General features: G+C 46.8%; 1 protein-coding gene across 2 annotated transcripts in view; it reads left to right on the forward strand.

The window, feature by feature from the left end:
* Positions 1–14,258, forward strand: part of Nol10 (nucleolar protein 10) — a 94,579-nt gene that overhangs the window by 26,825 nt on the left and 53,496 nt on the right. For both annotated transcript variants that reach the window (XM_050141960.1, XM_050141962.1), the window contains 4 exons: positions 725–803; positions 2,041–2,190; positions 5,202–5,268; positions 9,377–9,429. In XM_050141960.1, coding sequence (XP_049997917.1) covers positions 725–803; positions 2,041–2,190; positions 5,202–5,268; positions 9,377–9,429 — 349 coding nt within the window. The remainder of the gene's footprint in view (positions 1–724; positions 804–2,040; positions 2,191–5,201; positions 5,269–9,376; positions 9,430–14,258) is intronic.

The following is a 14,258-nucleotide window of genomic DNA, read 5'->3' on the forward strand; positions in this document are numbered from 1 at the left end:
GCCAAGCCGAACTCGAGCGGGGGAAGGAGAGGTCCTAAAAGCCAAATGTTCGGGCGCCAGATGAAGGCGTAAGTCACGAACAAGGCCACACCAGTTTGGAGTTATGATTAATAGGGTGTTATTTATTTAAAGGGGAAAACTTACAGATCACAGTCCCAAACAACAGCCATCTGTACAACCAGGAAGGGAGTCTAGCAGGAAGTGAAGAGAGCGAGCAGAGGAAATAGCCGCTTTTTTAAAGGGAGAGAGACCACGCCCCAATGGGCTGGTATCACAGCAGCTATTGGTTGGAGGGGCAGAAGGACCTCCCGCAACATACTTAGGTCCTCTGTAAGAGCAGTGCATGTTCTAAACCACTAAGTCATCGCTTGCCTCAGTGAAAGTTGTTTTTACATGAGAAGTAAGCATACCCATGCCCCAAGATAAGTTGTTTCCCTGAGTAAATATGGAATGTTTGGGGGCTGCGGGTTTGGGTCGTTCAATGAAGTACTTGTTTGCTGTACAAGATATGACTTAGTTCAGATCCCAGCATCCTTATAAACCAGTCACAGCAGACTGTAGACCAGGCTGGCCTCAAACTCACAGAGATCCACCTGTCTCTGCTGGAATTAAAGGCATACCCCCCCAAATGCTTGTCATATTTGAGGTGAAGATAAATGATGAGCCTGTTATTTAGTAAAAGGTTTGGTCACATAGTCACAGAGAACAAATATTTGCCTTTCAGGATAAACAGCTTGCCCACCATCTCTGCTTTGAAGTTTAATGGCGCCTTGACCATGGCAGTTGGAACCTCCACAGGACAGGTAAATATGTTCAAGGTGGAAATTTCATATGTAAGGTAGTATTTTGGATATGTATTAGGAGACACATACTTGGGACAAGAAGTGAGGTTGTTCTCTTTGGCCAGAGTGGAGAGAGTGTTCCAGAATGCCAGAGCCTTCTAGTACCTGGGGATTGGTCTAGGTTCTTTGGAACTGGAGTTGAAGTGGAGTAGTCCTCAGGTGTGTGTGTGTGTGTGTGTGTGTGTGTGTGTGTGTGTGTGTGATTTTTTTCCAAGCTGTTTGTCTGTGTAACAGCCCTGATTGTCCTGGAACCTGCTTTGTAGACCAGGCTAGCCTTGAACTCACAGAGATTCACCTGCCTCTGCCTCCCCCATGCTGATATTAAAGGCATGCAACACCCTGCAGACTCAAGGTATCTTTTCCCCACATAGTACTTAAACATCATCCTACAGTGTCCACAGAACTTGACTTTGTCTTTCCAGTCTGTTTTACGCCTTTCCTTCGTAATGAACCCTTGTAAGTTGTCTGACCACAAAGAGATAGAGAGAAACTCCAATAGATTTACTGCCTCTCTTCCAGGGCGATGGGAGACCTGTCACCTCAGATTGTGAAACTTAGCTTTCTGGGCTCCCCTGCCTCTAACGATGGAAGTCAGAAGATTCTCCTGTCTTGGACCTGCCAGGTCCTTTCTTACTGAGGAATGCACTGGCTCCATTCTCTGTCACGTCACTTGTGGCAGCAGCACCTGCTGTGGCGTAGGCCATGATACAGATTTGCTAATTAACAAGTGATGCACTTAGTGTAGATCCGAAATTATTACATCAGTGTGCCTAAAAACTACTGGGATTGAAGTCATAAAAATGTATTCTACAGGCTGACTTTCCTGTTAGGCTTTGAGTGAATGTGTTTGTTGTGTTCATAGGTTATGAAATACATGACAGTCATTATTTCAAGTTTTATTTATTTATTTATTTTTGAGACTGTCTCCTGCAGCCCAGGTTGGCTTCAAACTCCATATGAAGAATGGCCTTGAGTCCCTGATTCTCTTTCCTCTCTCTCCCTGCCCTAGGTGCTGAGGTTGCCGGCACGTGCCACCATGCCTGGTTTTTGCCATGCTGGGGAATGAACTGCAGGCTTCGTGCTTGTTAGGCCAGCGCTCTCTTAGCTGAGCCACCTCCCCAGCTCCCAGGGTTCTTAGTTTTAAATGTGTTGCTTTGGACATTGCTCCTTTGACTAAAATAACTGTTTTCTCTTTTAGGTATTGCTGTATGATCTCCGCTCGGACAAGCCATTGCTGGTCAAGGATCACCAGTATGGACTGCCCATTAAGTCAGTTCATTTCCAGGATTCGTTAGATTTGGTCTTGTCTGCAGACTCCAGAATTGTCAAGATGTGGAACAAGAACTCCGTATGTACTTTTTGTTGAAATTGTCCTCTGTTTTCCTTGCCTCTTCCCAGTGCTTCTTTTGTTTCCTTTGTGTTTGGAGGCTTGTGTGAGTCCTTGAGAAAGGGGTGCTGAGTGGCCATCTGGGAACCAGCAGGTCCGTCACTGTAGGGCAGGGCACACTGTGTTTGATTATAGCTGGCATGAGCTTGTCCCCAGTTAAGGAACATCCTGATTAGCCAGCCCTTGCTGGTGTGCTTTTCATTTATTTAAGTGCATTCGTGCTGCTGTGTGCATATGCCAGCCAGAGGACAACATCCTACTTTAAAGGTGGGGAGCAGTCTGCTATACTATTAAAAATTGATAGAAGAAAAAAGGCCTAGAAAGAGGTAGGCATGGAGAAAGACGAGAAGGATAGACAAGGAAAGCAGGTCATGCAGAGCTGTGTAATCTATTAGTCAAGAGGAAGTGTTTCGTCTTAAGAAACAAAATGCCAAAAAAAAAAAAAAATGGACTGCCATAATTACGATGTGATGTCTTAGAGTGGGGGTGCTGACAAGTTCTGCCAGCTCTTGCAGACATAAGTCATAACCAGAAGACCGACAGCAGCATGTGGTACTGCCAGGGCAGAAGTAGGTGGAGCTGAAGCCCAGGCAGGATGGTGATTTCATGGTTCGCCAAGTGCTCGCCCAGCTGTATCGCACTGAAGCGGGAAGGGAGGAAGAGAACAGAACTTGATGGTGTGGCGCAGCCGACACATATGGGGCACAGGGATCCAAGGGTCACAGGACCCTGGGGCACAGAAATGCAGCAGTAAGGGGTCTGGAAAGACATATCCAAACTGAAAGGGGCCAGGCGGTGGTGGCGCACGCCTTTAATCCCAGCACTTCGGAGGCAGAGGCAGGCGGATCTCTGTGAGTTCCGAGGCCAGCCTGGTCTACAGAGCTAGTTCCAGGACAGGCTCCAAAACCACAGAGAAACCCTGTCTTGAAAAACCAAAAAACAAACAAACAAACAAACAAAAAAATAAACTGAATGGGTCACTAGCTTAGGCGGGATGGGAGCCAGGTCAAGGGAATGCCTTCTTTACAGTATCTTGGGAGTTTTCAGACAAAAGAGGCAGCTGTGGAGGCTCCCAACTATAATCTCTGCATTCGGAAAGTGGAGGTAGGACAGTGAGTTTGAGGCTGGCCTGAGCTACACAGTGAGTCCCAGGCAAGCCTTATCTACATAGTGAGAATATATCTAAATAAAAATATATGCACTTATACAATTATATGTAACCAGCAAGAGTTTAAATATTATTGTTGTTGTTGTTGTTATTATTATTATTATTATTATTAGGTCCAGGGTCTCACTGCATACTCCAACTCAACCTCAAACTCTAGGTCCTCCGGACTCAGTCAGCCTCTTAAGTGTTGAGATTATATGCGAACACACCCCACCCAGTTAAAGTTTTTCATTAGTTATGACTGTCAGAAAAATTTGTCTAAGATATACCAAGTCCCCCAAGGGCCCTCGAACCCTCCAAACTCAAAGTCTACAAAGCAGAAAACATAGTCAATGCCCCTGCAAGTGTCAGGGTAATATTTCCAATAATTCAGAAATGCCATAAGCTGGTTCTCCTCTCTTAAGTTACAGTCACAGGAATGGATTATCTCAAGAATAGCTGTGAACACCAAGACAGAGTCAGAAGAATACAGAAAGTAAGGTCACCACATTTCTGGAGACAAAAATGCAAAACTTAAAATAAGATCTTGAGAACTTAGTTTCATTTTATGTGTGTTGGCCTGAATGTGGGACTTCTGGGAAGTCCAGAAGAGGCCGCTGGAGCCTCTGGGACTCAAGTCATAAACAGCTGGGAGCTGACTTGTAGGTGCTGGGAATTGAACCTGGGTCCTCCGGAAAAGCAGCTGGTGCTTTTAACGACTGAGCCATTTCTCTAGCTACAAAATGCAAATTTAAAAAACAAAAACCAAACAAACAATAAAAAAAAGTAAAGTAATGCCTACAAAAGCCAGAGTGACAGGTGCCGGGACTGTGACTGAGCTGCCTGTAGCCCAAGCACAGCAGGTGCCCGTAGGACCCAGTAGCTGCTCTAAGCAGTGAATGCGGAGGGCATGGGCCTCCTGCCCAGTGCCATCTCAGGAGTGTTTTTAAATGAACACTTTTAAGCCTATAGAATTAGTATATATACTAAAAAAAAAAACACCAAGGGCTGGAGAGAGCTCAGCAGTTGAGTACTTTCCACTCTTCCAAAGCCCTGAGTTCTGTCCACAACCCTAGTCAGGCAGCTCACAAACAACTGTAATTCTTGCTCCAAGGGGGCATCTGAACATGACAGAAACACAGATATACATGCAGACACATGTATAAAACTTTAATATATTGTTTCTCCACGCCTACCTCTTTCTGGGCCTTTTTCTTCTATCAATTTTTAATAGTATAGCAGACTGCTCCCCACCTTTAAAGTAGGATGTGTCAGCCTTCACAGAGTAGTGACTGATACTTTGTATTCACAGGGCTCCCTGTGCTTTTTCATTGCCTTTTGGGCTTTGGTGGTGCTGCTGCACAGTTCAGTTTCAACTCTGTCTTCTGCTGTGCACCCGCATCTCCAATACTGGGAGTCTTCTGTTTTGTTTGAACAGATCAACTTTCCACCACAGTTTCATTTCTAAGATGAGAGTATTTGATATGTTGATAAGACAAGTAAGATTTGGGCGCGGGGGGGGGGGGGGGGGGGGGGGGGGGGTTGAGCAGGGTTTCTCTGTGTAACAGCCCTAGCTGTCCAGGAACTAGACCAGGCTGACCTTGAATTCACAGAGATCCGCCTGCCTCTGCCTACCAGCGCTGGGATTAAAGGCGTGCGCCACCAGTGCCTGGCTGACTAAATTAAAGTATAAATTCTTTCAATTAGGTTATTGCTTTTGTGTAGCACTAGGAGGATTGTGGTCTCCATTTTATTTTCTTTATGTGCCATTGCTAAAAAGCTGTCTTTGATGATCTTAGTAATCCAGATTTGCTTACTGTTTTAGGGGAAAATATTTACTTCACTGGAGCCAGAACATGACCTTAATGACGTTTGCCTCTATCCCAACTCAGGTAGGCGCTCACGTTCCTGTGCTGGAGTTTCAAACTGCATTTACTTCATAAAATAACATTTGGCCTGGTCAGAACAGTGCCTACGTTTTTCAGGCACTTGGAAGAAGGAAGAGCAGGAAGCGGTGTGGGTGACTCAGGAAAGGATACTCTCATGACTCAGTGCTCAGCCCGCCTGGCTATTAGTAGAAACTAGCAACAGACTGCATGCAGGCGGCAGGTGAAGTGCTATTTTGGTGTATTCTTTATGGGATTAGTAATAGCATGTGGAAATTGAGGTTAGGGATATAGAGGAGGCTGCTGTCACGAGGTAGTACAGATGGTTATAGAGTTTTTGAGATATACTGCATCATGTACTGTTCAAAATTCAGCAACATATTCAGGGCAGATCCTGATGGGGATCTGAGAGAATGAGAACCCTCCCCATCTCAAGCTGTGTCCCCTAAGGACAGGCACACACAATTCTGCTGACGAGACAGACAACAAAGCCTGAAGTGCCTCATCATGCACATGGAGATGATCCCGTGCCAGTGTGTTAGAAGGAGTCATGAGGCAGAGCCGCCGAAGGTGGGCAGAGGAGGCTTGCAGGGCATGTGTGGAGGGCAGTCATTGAGTGGGATTAAAGCGGCTCTGTTGTTGAGGTGACTGAGAAGACAACGTCAGAGGAGTAACAGGGAGGGTTGTGGGAAGGCTGAAGTGAACGGACAGTGGGCTGCAGGTGGTGGCAGCCCAGGAGTGACCTGAGAACCTGGGCTCCGTCTGTCTCCAGATGGCCCACACAGTTGAAGGTGGGCTAGGACGTCTAAGTACTAAGCAGTGACATGAGAAGCATAGTGTCTGTTTGTACAGGCCAGCACCCCGAGCCTCCTGTGCACCATAGCGTAACTGATGCAGCAGGTCCTGCACTGACCCAAGTCAGTACTCGAGCCTCATGTGCACCATAGCGTAACTGATGCAACAGGTCCTGCACTGACCCAAGTCAGTACCCGAGCCTCCTGTGCACCATAGCGTAACTGATGCAGCAGGCCCTGCACTGACCACAAGTCAGCACCCGAGCCGTCTATGTATAATAGCCTGTGTAATCTCCAGGTAGGCAGGTGTGCTGAGAGAATGTTCATAGGTAAATGCAGGTTGATGATTGAAGAAGTGGAAGTAAAGTTGGCCTCCAGACATAGTTCTAGGATAGCATGGCTACAGAGAATCCTGTCTTCCGAAAAACCAAAGCAAGTTCTGCGCATCAGCCCTCATTCCAGCAGGTTATCCATATGGGGTGATAGCGTTGGTTCGGTGTGTTTGGGAATCTCCTTTGCCATGTGTGGTTTGGATGAAGAATGGCTTTTTCTGTCAGATGACTTACAAGAGGCAGTTAGGTATACAACAACCAGGCCAGTAATTGTTTCACAAGACCACGGTACAGTCGTGTGCTGGCCTCGGCTCACTGGCATGGGCTCCTCACTGTGCTCAGAGACTGTTCTGCACTGGCTTTACCATACTTGCTCTTCCCTTCCCCTCTGAGCTATGGTCATCATCACTAGGTACCTACTCATAGTTTAGACAAGCTAAACCCCTTTTAGTATGTTCACATACTCACTTTTGGAGTGATTAGAGCCTAACCATGGCACTTGTTTAGTAATGTTTTTCTATTCTGTGCAAGGCAGCTTGGAATATTGAGAAATGACTTCGCCTCCCTGGCTCATTTTCTGGCCCGTATCTGGCTACTTAGGCAGCCCTTTGCACAGCACCCATGCATTGACCAGCCCTTCTGCACAGGTCAGGGCACTGTCAGACAGCACAACTCTGGGACCCAGTGTGTATAGCTTGCTGACGAAGAAAGCATGTAAAGATGATACGTGTCTGAGACCCACCCCCGCCTGTAAACGCATGATTAGAGGTGCAGAGCCATTGGTAGAAAGAGATAGTGGGCTTTGGACTTGAGAAAGACCTGCCTCAGGCTTTGCTATGCCCATCACGCCCCTCAGCTTTCTCACCTGCCATACAAAGCTGCAGGAAACCTCCTGGATTGTGGAAAATGCCAGGTTGTTCTGCATCTCCTTCAGCTTCCTCCAACAGAACATGACATGGCAAACAGCCATGGGGCGTTTGCACGTGTAATCTCACAGTGAACTTACTGCTCCCTGTGTCAGTGAGAAGCTGATGGGGCAGATGTGTTCCTGCTGCTCTTCTTCCCAGATTGTCTGCCCTGAACCATTCAGAGTGGGACTAAAGCTATGTGTTTCAGTGCAGAGCTTTTCAAATGTGGTTGACCAGCTGGCTAGTCAGGCTGCCTGCCTGCCCTTCCTTTTTTCTGTGCTTTTAACCTTCGGACCCCTTGCAGATTGGTACTTTTGTACAGTACAATACAAATAATTACTAGCAAAATGGTCACACACGGGGATAACACTACCCAGCGGTTTTGTTTTGTCCTTTTTCCACACTGCTGTGTTAAGCTGCCTCCAGGCTTTTAGGTTCCTTTCATTTTCTGTACTTTTATCTCCAGCCTGGTGGCAGGTTGCAGATGGCCCAGGGAACTTACCTTGAATAGCACTGCTGTAGAGCTCTGTCTCTAGATTTGTGTCTTGGACCTTGGTGATCCTTTTCCCTGAACTACATCCAGATGAGTTCTGACTTGTGCGTGTGCTCGGGGTGGGGGTGTGCACACGCACACTGTATCAGATCTCTGAGAGTGTCTTAGACTGCAGATGCTGTTGTCTTTTCTCCCTCTGAACAGTTTCATTTCTTTTGGGAATGATAAACAGCAGCATTTTGAGAACCTAAGTAGAAACATTGTCCCTAATTCCAGTATCCTCAGAAGAACTGTTACTGCTCCTTAGCCAAAGTGGCCACATTAGTCCTGTGTCCTGTTTGAAGAGGTCCTCCTTCTGCACTTGGAGTCACTGCTGCCGTCTAGTTTGACATTGTGTTAGAAACAGAAAGTGGGCTGAGGAAGGCGAGTCAGTAGCTACATGTATATGCCAGGATTTTCATTTTCTTGATAGTATATAGACTATTTAATGGTTTATTTGATAATGTAAGAAGTCTTTTCATTTTGTCTGTTTTGAGTGGAGTTTTCATGTTCCACTTTACATGGGCTGGTGATGTTTATTTAAAAGAGTACCATGCTCACTGAGATCATATGTGAGCTTATCCAGAAACATACATTATTATCTTGTAGAGGTTTGGGTAGATGCTGTCTGAATTCATGTGTAGACACGAGAGGTGTGGCTGAAGTACATCTTGTCACCTTGGAGGTGCTGCAGAAAACCTGAGGGTACTTGCTGGGAACTGAAACATTTCATACCTGACGTGAAGTAGCCAAATACCTACAAATGTTGGCTCTCTGATTTCTTGGGGTTATAGGGAATAACAGGGCTGCCCTCCAGCCTGATTTTGCTTTCTCACAATGGGGATGCCATGGAGACTAAATTAACTTCTCTAGTGGTTCATTTTTTAAAAAATTCCCTGGGACAATTATAACACTCTGACATATGGGTCTTGAGAAAATATTTTCTGTGTTTTGCCTGAATGTATGTATGTATACCACATGTGTGCTTGGTGCCTAGAGTGGTCAGAAAAGGGCATCAGATCCTCTGGAACTGCAGTTACAGATAGAACCACTGTGTGGGTGCTGGGAACTGAGCTGGCTCTCTGCAAGAGCAACAAGTGCTTTTAGCCACTGAGGCATCTCTCCCGCCTTGACATGTCTTTTGGGAGTAGTTCTACACAATGCTCCCTTAGTCATTTTGATCTGTAGTTGGCTGTGAAATTTAATGCAGAAATTCTGATACTGAGATCTTTTGCTTCCTTGAGTCCTGACTCTAGGAAGGGAGTCTTTCTCTCCATTATTATTCTCTGGGCATCTTATGCATGAAGCTGGAAATGCTCTGGATCTTGTGTAGAGCTGAGTGCTTCTCTGGAGCCTGCTCATGGCCTTTGCTCATGAAATTCACAGACAGGGAGTTCACAAATAGGAAGTTGGCTGTCCCACCACTGAGGTCCCTTGCCCTGAAAGGCAGCTTGCAAGTACTGGCAATACAAACCTTTCAAAATGTAAAACACGTAGAAAAGGGCACTTCCTGCATGTGTTTAACTTTCTCATTGTGTTTGTTTTTAGGAATGCTTCTTACTGCCAATGAGTCCCCCAAGATGGGCATCTACTACATTCCGGTAAGAGCCAGCAGGAGCAGGCACAGAGTTTGTGTGTGAACTGGTTGTGTTGACAGCCTTTGGGCTCTGTGTGGCTGTGCTGTACTGCAGACTCACTGTAGATGAGTAAATGTCTCAGCATGCTGTAGTGTGGATTGTTTTGTGCTGCCTTAGCACAGGCTGGAAAAAACTAGTAGTCTCAGCTTTGTTGTTTGTTTGGCTGTGAAGTGTTTCAGAATCTAGAACATTGATTCATCTGTTGACTAATTGGAGGTCTAAATCAAAACTAAGAGTCTAGTTCTCTTCTTGTTACCTTGCTTTTACAAATAAGTTGCCCATGAGAGAGGCCATCTTAGATGGTCAGGATTATCAGTGATGACATATAAGTTTAAAATCTGTTATTATATTGTCATCCTGAAAACATTGTTCTTCTGTACCAGGAGTTTCCATATTTTACCTTTTAGTCTATAGAAGGAGAGAGCTGGAATATGTCTTTAGGAAGGCAGTCTTCGTGTAGAGCTGAAATTAGCTAGTCTGGGATGTGGGGGAGAAGTGGGCGGGTCTTGCCGATGGGAGGACTTGAGAGCCGCCAGTCATGGGAAGTCTCCCTTGGAGTAGCTCGGCTGTGTGTGGGTATTTTTTTCCAGTCCGCTTGCTGCTGAGCAGCTGTCTTGGGAAACTGATGCCGCAGCAGTTCGTAGTGTTTGTTCTGAGTGATAGTAAGGTGAGGCTATTCAAGCAGGAAGCTGCTGCTCTTCCTGCCTTGTCATCTGCTCCTCTCCCCCAGCCTCACAGCCTCCTATGTTTCCGTCGTCTAATGGGTAGTCATTGGCTGCATCAGCATGTCAGGCACCATGCTGGATGCTGGCAGCATCACAGTACACAGTCTGTCAGCATGGCTCCATTCTCAGAGTTAAAACAGGAAGAAAGGGGGTTTCAGGTCTGGCCATGAGCTATAGGAGCAAGACTCTGAGAGTGCTCAGGAAGAGAGACCTTTCCCCCAGTGTGGGCTAGGTGCCTGAGGGAAATTCAGAGAACTACCCAGAGTGACTTCAGGGAGTCTGGAGGTTGATTCTGTGGACTGGATGGAGCTACTGCGTGGGAGTAGAGTTCAGCAGCAGAAGATGCCTGTGGAGCGCTCAGGAGAGAGACTCATGGGGCAGAACAAGCCCCAGACTAGGAAGGGTCTGTAAGTGTGTGCGCGAGAGGCACAGGGAGCCTGGCACACCTCGAGCAGCAAAGTGGCAGAGCCAAGGCTGACCTTTGGAAAGGTTTTGGTTACAACAAAGAGTTTAAGCTGGAAGCAGCTAGAACAGACTGGCAGTCCCCACGAGGGAAGGCAGGGCTGGGCTGTCATTTTCAGCAATGGGACTTCGATGGGTCCTGGGACAATTTGAGAAAGAAGCAACTCTGGCTTGGAATCGATGTCCACCTGTGGAGGTGTGGGTGGACCATAAGAAACTCTGTCCATTGGTTCTACCTTCCCAGGCCTTTGGGTAACACTGCGTGGTGAGGAGAGTAACTCAGCTTGTTCCCACCTGCATGTTGGGGCTTGTCTTCCTCCTCTAAGGAGTGCTTCCTGGTGTTGCAGTGAGTGGGACAGGACAAGAGCCCGAGTGCCGTGTGCTATAGAGAAGGCAGTTGTGGATTGGAAGACAGACGTGTATAAGTTTAGATGTGGGATGTGAGGGAGAAGAAAGAAGTAAGTGTGGCCCAGACGCTGCTATCATTACCATCTCGGAAGAGGGGCGGGGCTGTTAAACACATCCCCTTTGATGCTTATACATTGGGAAGTGGCCTTTTGCAGAAATGGCACAAATGTTTTAATTTCACAAATAATGTATCCATCTTCTTTGTTTGTTTGTTTGTTTGTTTGAGACAGGGTTTCTCTGTGTAGCCCTGACTGTCCTGGAACTTGTTTTGTAGACCAGGCTGGTCTTGAACTCACAGAGATCTGCCTGCCTCTGCGATTAAAGGTGTGCACCACCAGCACCGGCCCTTTATCCATGTTCTTATTCTCAGTGTTGTGCAAAGTATGAGGAAAGAAAAATGTATTCTGCCCCTGTAGAATCATAGTTGCCATTAATATTTGGAAACATTGTCTATTCTGTTATGTTGACAAATATTTTTTTTTTCCTTTTTAGTTTCACTTATTTTTCATGACTGGGTCTGGTAAAGCCTGGGTTGACCAGGAATCTGCTATGTAGTCAAGGATGACCTAGAGCTCTCCTGATCTTGGCTTTGCTGCCTTTAGGTTATGAGATAACATGTGTGTTCTACCATGAGTGGTGATAAATTATATCTGATTTTATAGCATTAATCCTATATCATCTAAAGCTAGCTTTCACAGGCAATGGGTTCAGTACCTAACACTGGAGAAAAAGAAATCCCCCACAGCGGACAGGGACAGTGGGCACACCTGTGACTCTAGAGTTTAGGATCAGAGGCAGGAGGATAGCCTGGGCTACATAGCAGTCATTTCCACTGTATTTCTTCTCTTTTCTTTTTGAGATGGGATTTCACAGTGTTGTGCAGGCTGGCACAGAATTTGAGCTTTGTAGCCTAGGCAGCCTCAAGCTCTTGGTCCTCCTGCCTTCTTTGTATCTAGGATTACAATGTGTGCTGCTTGGTTTGGCCTCTGTGTCGTATTTTGTTGCCTGGTGTGGGGGGGCTGTTTTAGAATTGAGGAGCCCCCTTCCCTACTCACATGCAGTTCTTTGGTTCTGTTTTGTGGTAGCTTGCTCCCTTCCTGTCCTTTCCTGCACTGGGCATCACACCAGGGCCTTGCACATCATGTTGCCCAAGCATCACCCCCCCAAAGCTTCACCCCAGCTGACAATGGGGATTGCTTTTTTTGTTCAAAGTCATGGGGACTTCTGAGTGCAAGAGCAAGAGGGGCTGATGGTAACTGAACAATGAGAAGCTGCTGTCTTGACTCGCAGGCCTGTATCACAAGGCCCCGATCTCAGCTTGGTAGCTGAGATTTGACAGGCAGCTGTGAACTGGGTCCAAAGCTCAGGTGCCTGTACATGTGAGACCAGTGTGCACAGAGGTCTTGCTAGGCCGAGCACTGAGCTGCAGCTTGTCCTCCGCTCTCCTTCCTGCACCCCTGTCTGCCCTGCCACTCTCGTACCAAGTCGTATTCCTCAGCACCATTTGTCTTTGCTTGGCACATGCTTTTTTTTCCTGCTCCTTCAAAGCAAAGAGCGAGCTCCAGGGCTGAAAGCTTGCCATTTACTGGAAGATTAATATCAAACTTAAGAGCTGCATTTGGCTCGAAGGCTCATTTGAGGCCTATAGAACCAGAGAAGTGTATGTTGCCCGCAGCTGGTGCCAAGTGTAGGAGGTCTGACCTGTGATTTGTAGGAACATCCTATAAATCACTACAGCCGTCCCCACATCCCTGCAGGCTGCTACAGAGGAGGAGCCTGGTGTTCTCTCTGCATGTTTGCTTCTGCCCTTCTAGCTGATACCATCTTTCCTGAATTCTTGGACTCTCTGGAGATTAACACAGTTCCTGACTTTAGCTCCCCGCACCCTGACCTGTGCTGATCCTTGAAGACCAAATGGGTTTCCCGTCATCTTCCCCCTTTCCCAGTCCTTTCCGTTGTTCTCCCTCAGGAGTTCTGCTGTGCCTGTTTCCTCCTCTGCAGTGCGGCTCAGGCTCACGTTAGTTTCGCATAGTGAACGCCTTTGGCCAGCTCATAAGTGTTCTGTGACGCACACCTCAGCTCAGCCCTGAGGTTAGCACTGCAGTGGGATGTCCCTGACTTCCAAGGCTCTGTGTGCAGCAGACTCCAGTAGTTGCTGACTTGGCAGTCTCTGGGCAACCAGAAGTCCCTGGATCCTGGGTTGCCTGCATGTTCCATACTGGATGTGCATGCATAGCAGAGGAAAATGTATTACTTGTTTTGAAAGCTATTTGATTTAGGAAAAAAAAAAAATAGCCGGGCGGTGGTTGTGCACACATTTAGTCCCAGCACTCTGTGAGTGCCAGGCCAGCCTGGTCCACAGAGTGAGTTTGAGGACAGGCTCCAAAGCTACAGAGAAATCCTGTCAACAAAAGAAAAAAAGAAAGAAAGAAAACAAAAATAACTCAGTTCAGTAAAAGTACATGTTTCTAGTTTACAGTGTTCTGTATGACAGACAGAAAAGGCTAGAGACTAGATTCTCTGTCTCATCTCCCTGTGCTCAGAGTAGATCTTGGTAAAACCATTTCTACTTACAGGAATCACCAAATGGTCAGACCAGATTGCCAGCCAAGCCAGCCATATATAAACCAAAATCCAAACATGAAGTTGTTAGAGGGGAAATTGTTTTCTGGGCAGGTGGCTTCTGGTGAGCTGGTTAGGTTTTGTGGGCTTGACTCGAGCTGGAGTGACCCAGAAAGAGGGAACCTTGATTGAGGAATTCATTGCCTTTATCAGGTCGGCCCGTAGGCAAGGCTATGGACATTTTCTTAATTAATTACTGGTGTGGGAGAGTCCACCCCACTGTGGGCAGTATTCTCCTTGGGGAGGTGCTCCTGGGTGGTATAAGAAAGCAGGCATGGAAGCACATACCTTTAATCCTAGAACTTGGGAAGCAGAAGCAGGCAGATGGGTTTCTGTTGAAATAAGAGCGGCGGGGCTGCGTCCCCAGCACCCCAACCGCCTGCAAGCTTATGCCAAAAATAACAACACACAAACTGTATTCATTTAAAGACTGCTTGGCCCATTTCTATCTAGCCTCTTCTAGGCTAATTCTCACATATTAATTTAGCCCATTTCTAATAATGTGTGTAAGCACCCCAAGGTGCGCTTACCAGGAAGATTCTAGCCTACGTCCATCCTGGGTCGGAGTTGCCTGGG

Source organism: Alexandromys fortis, unplaced genomic scaffold (genome assembly GCF_014885135.2).
Source record: "Alexandromys fortis isolate MF-2015 unplaced genomic scaffold, M_Fortis_MF-2015_v1.1 scaffold_30, whole genome shotgun sequence".
In the NCBI taxonomy this organism is placed as follows: Eukaryota; Metazoa; Chordata; class Mammalia; order Rodentia; family Cricetidae; genus Alexandromys; species Alexandromys fortis.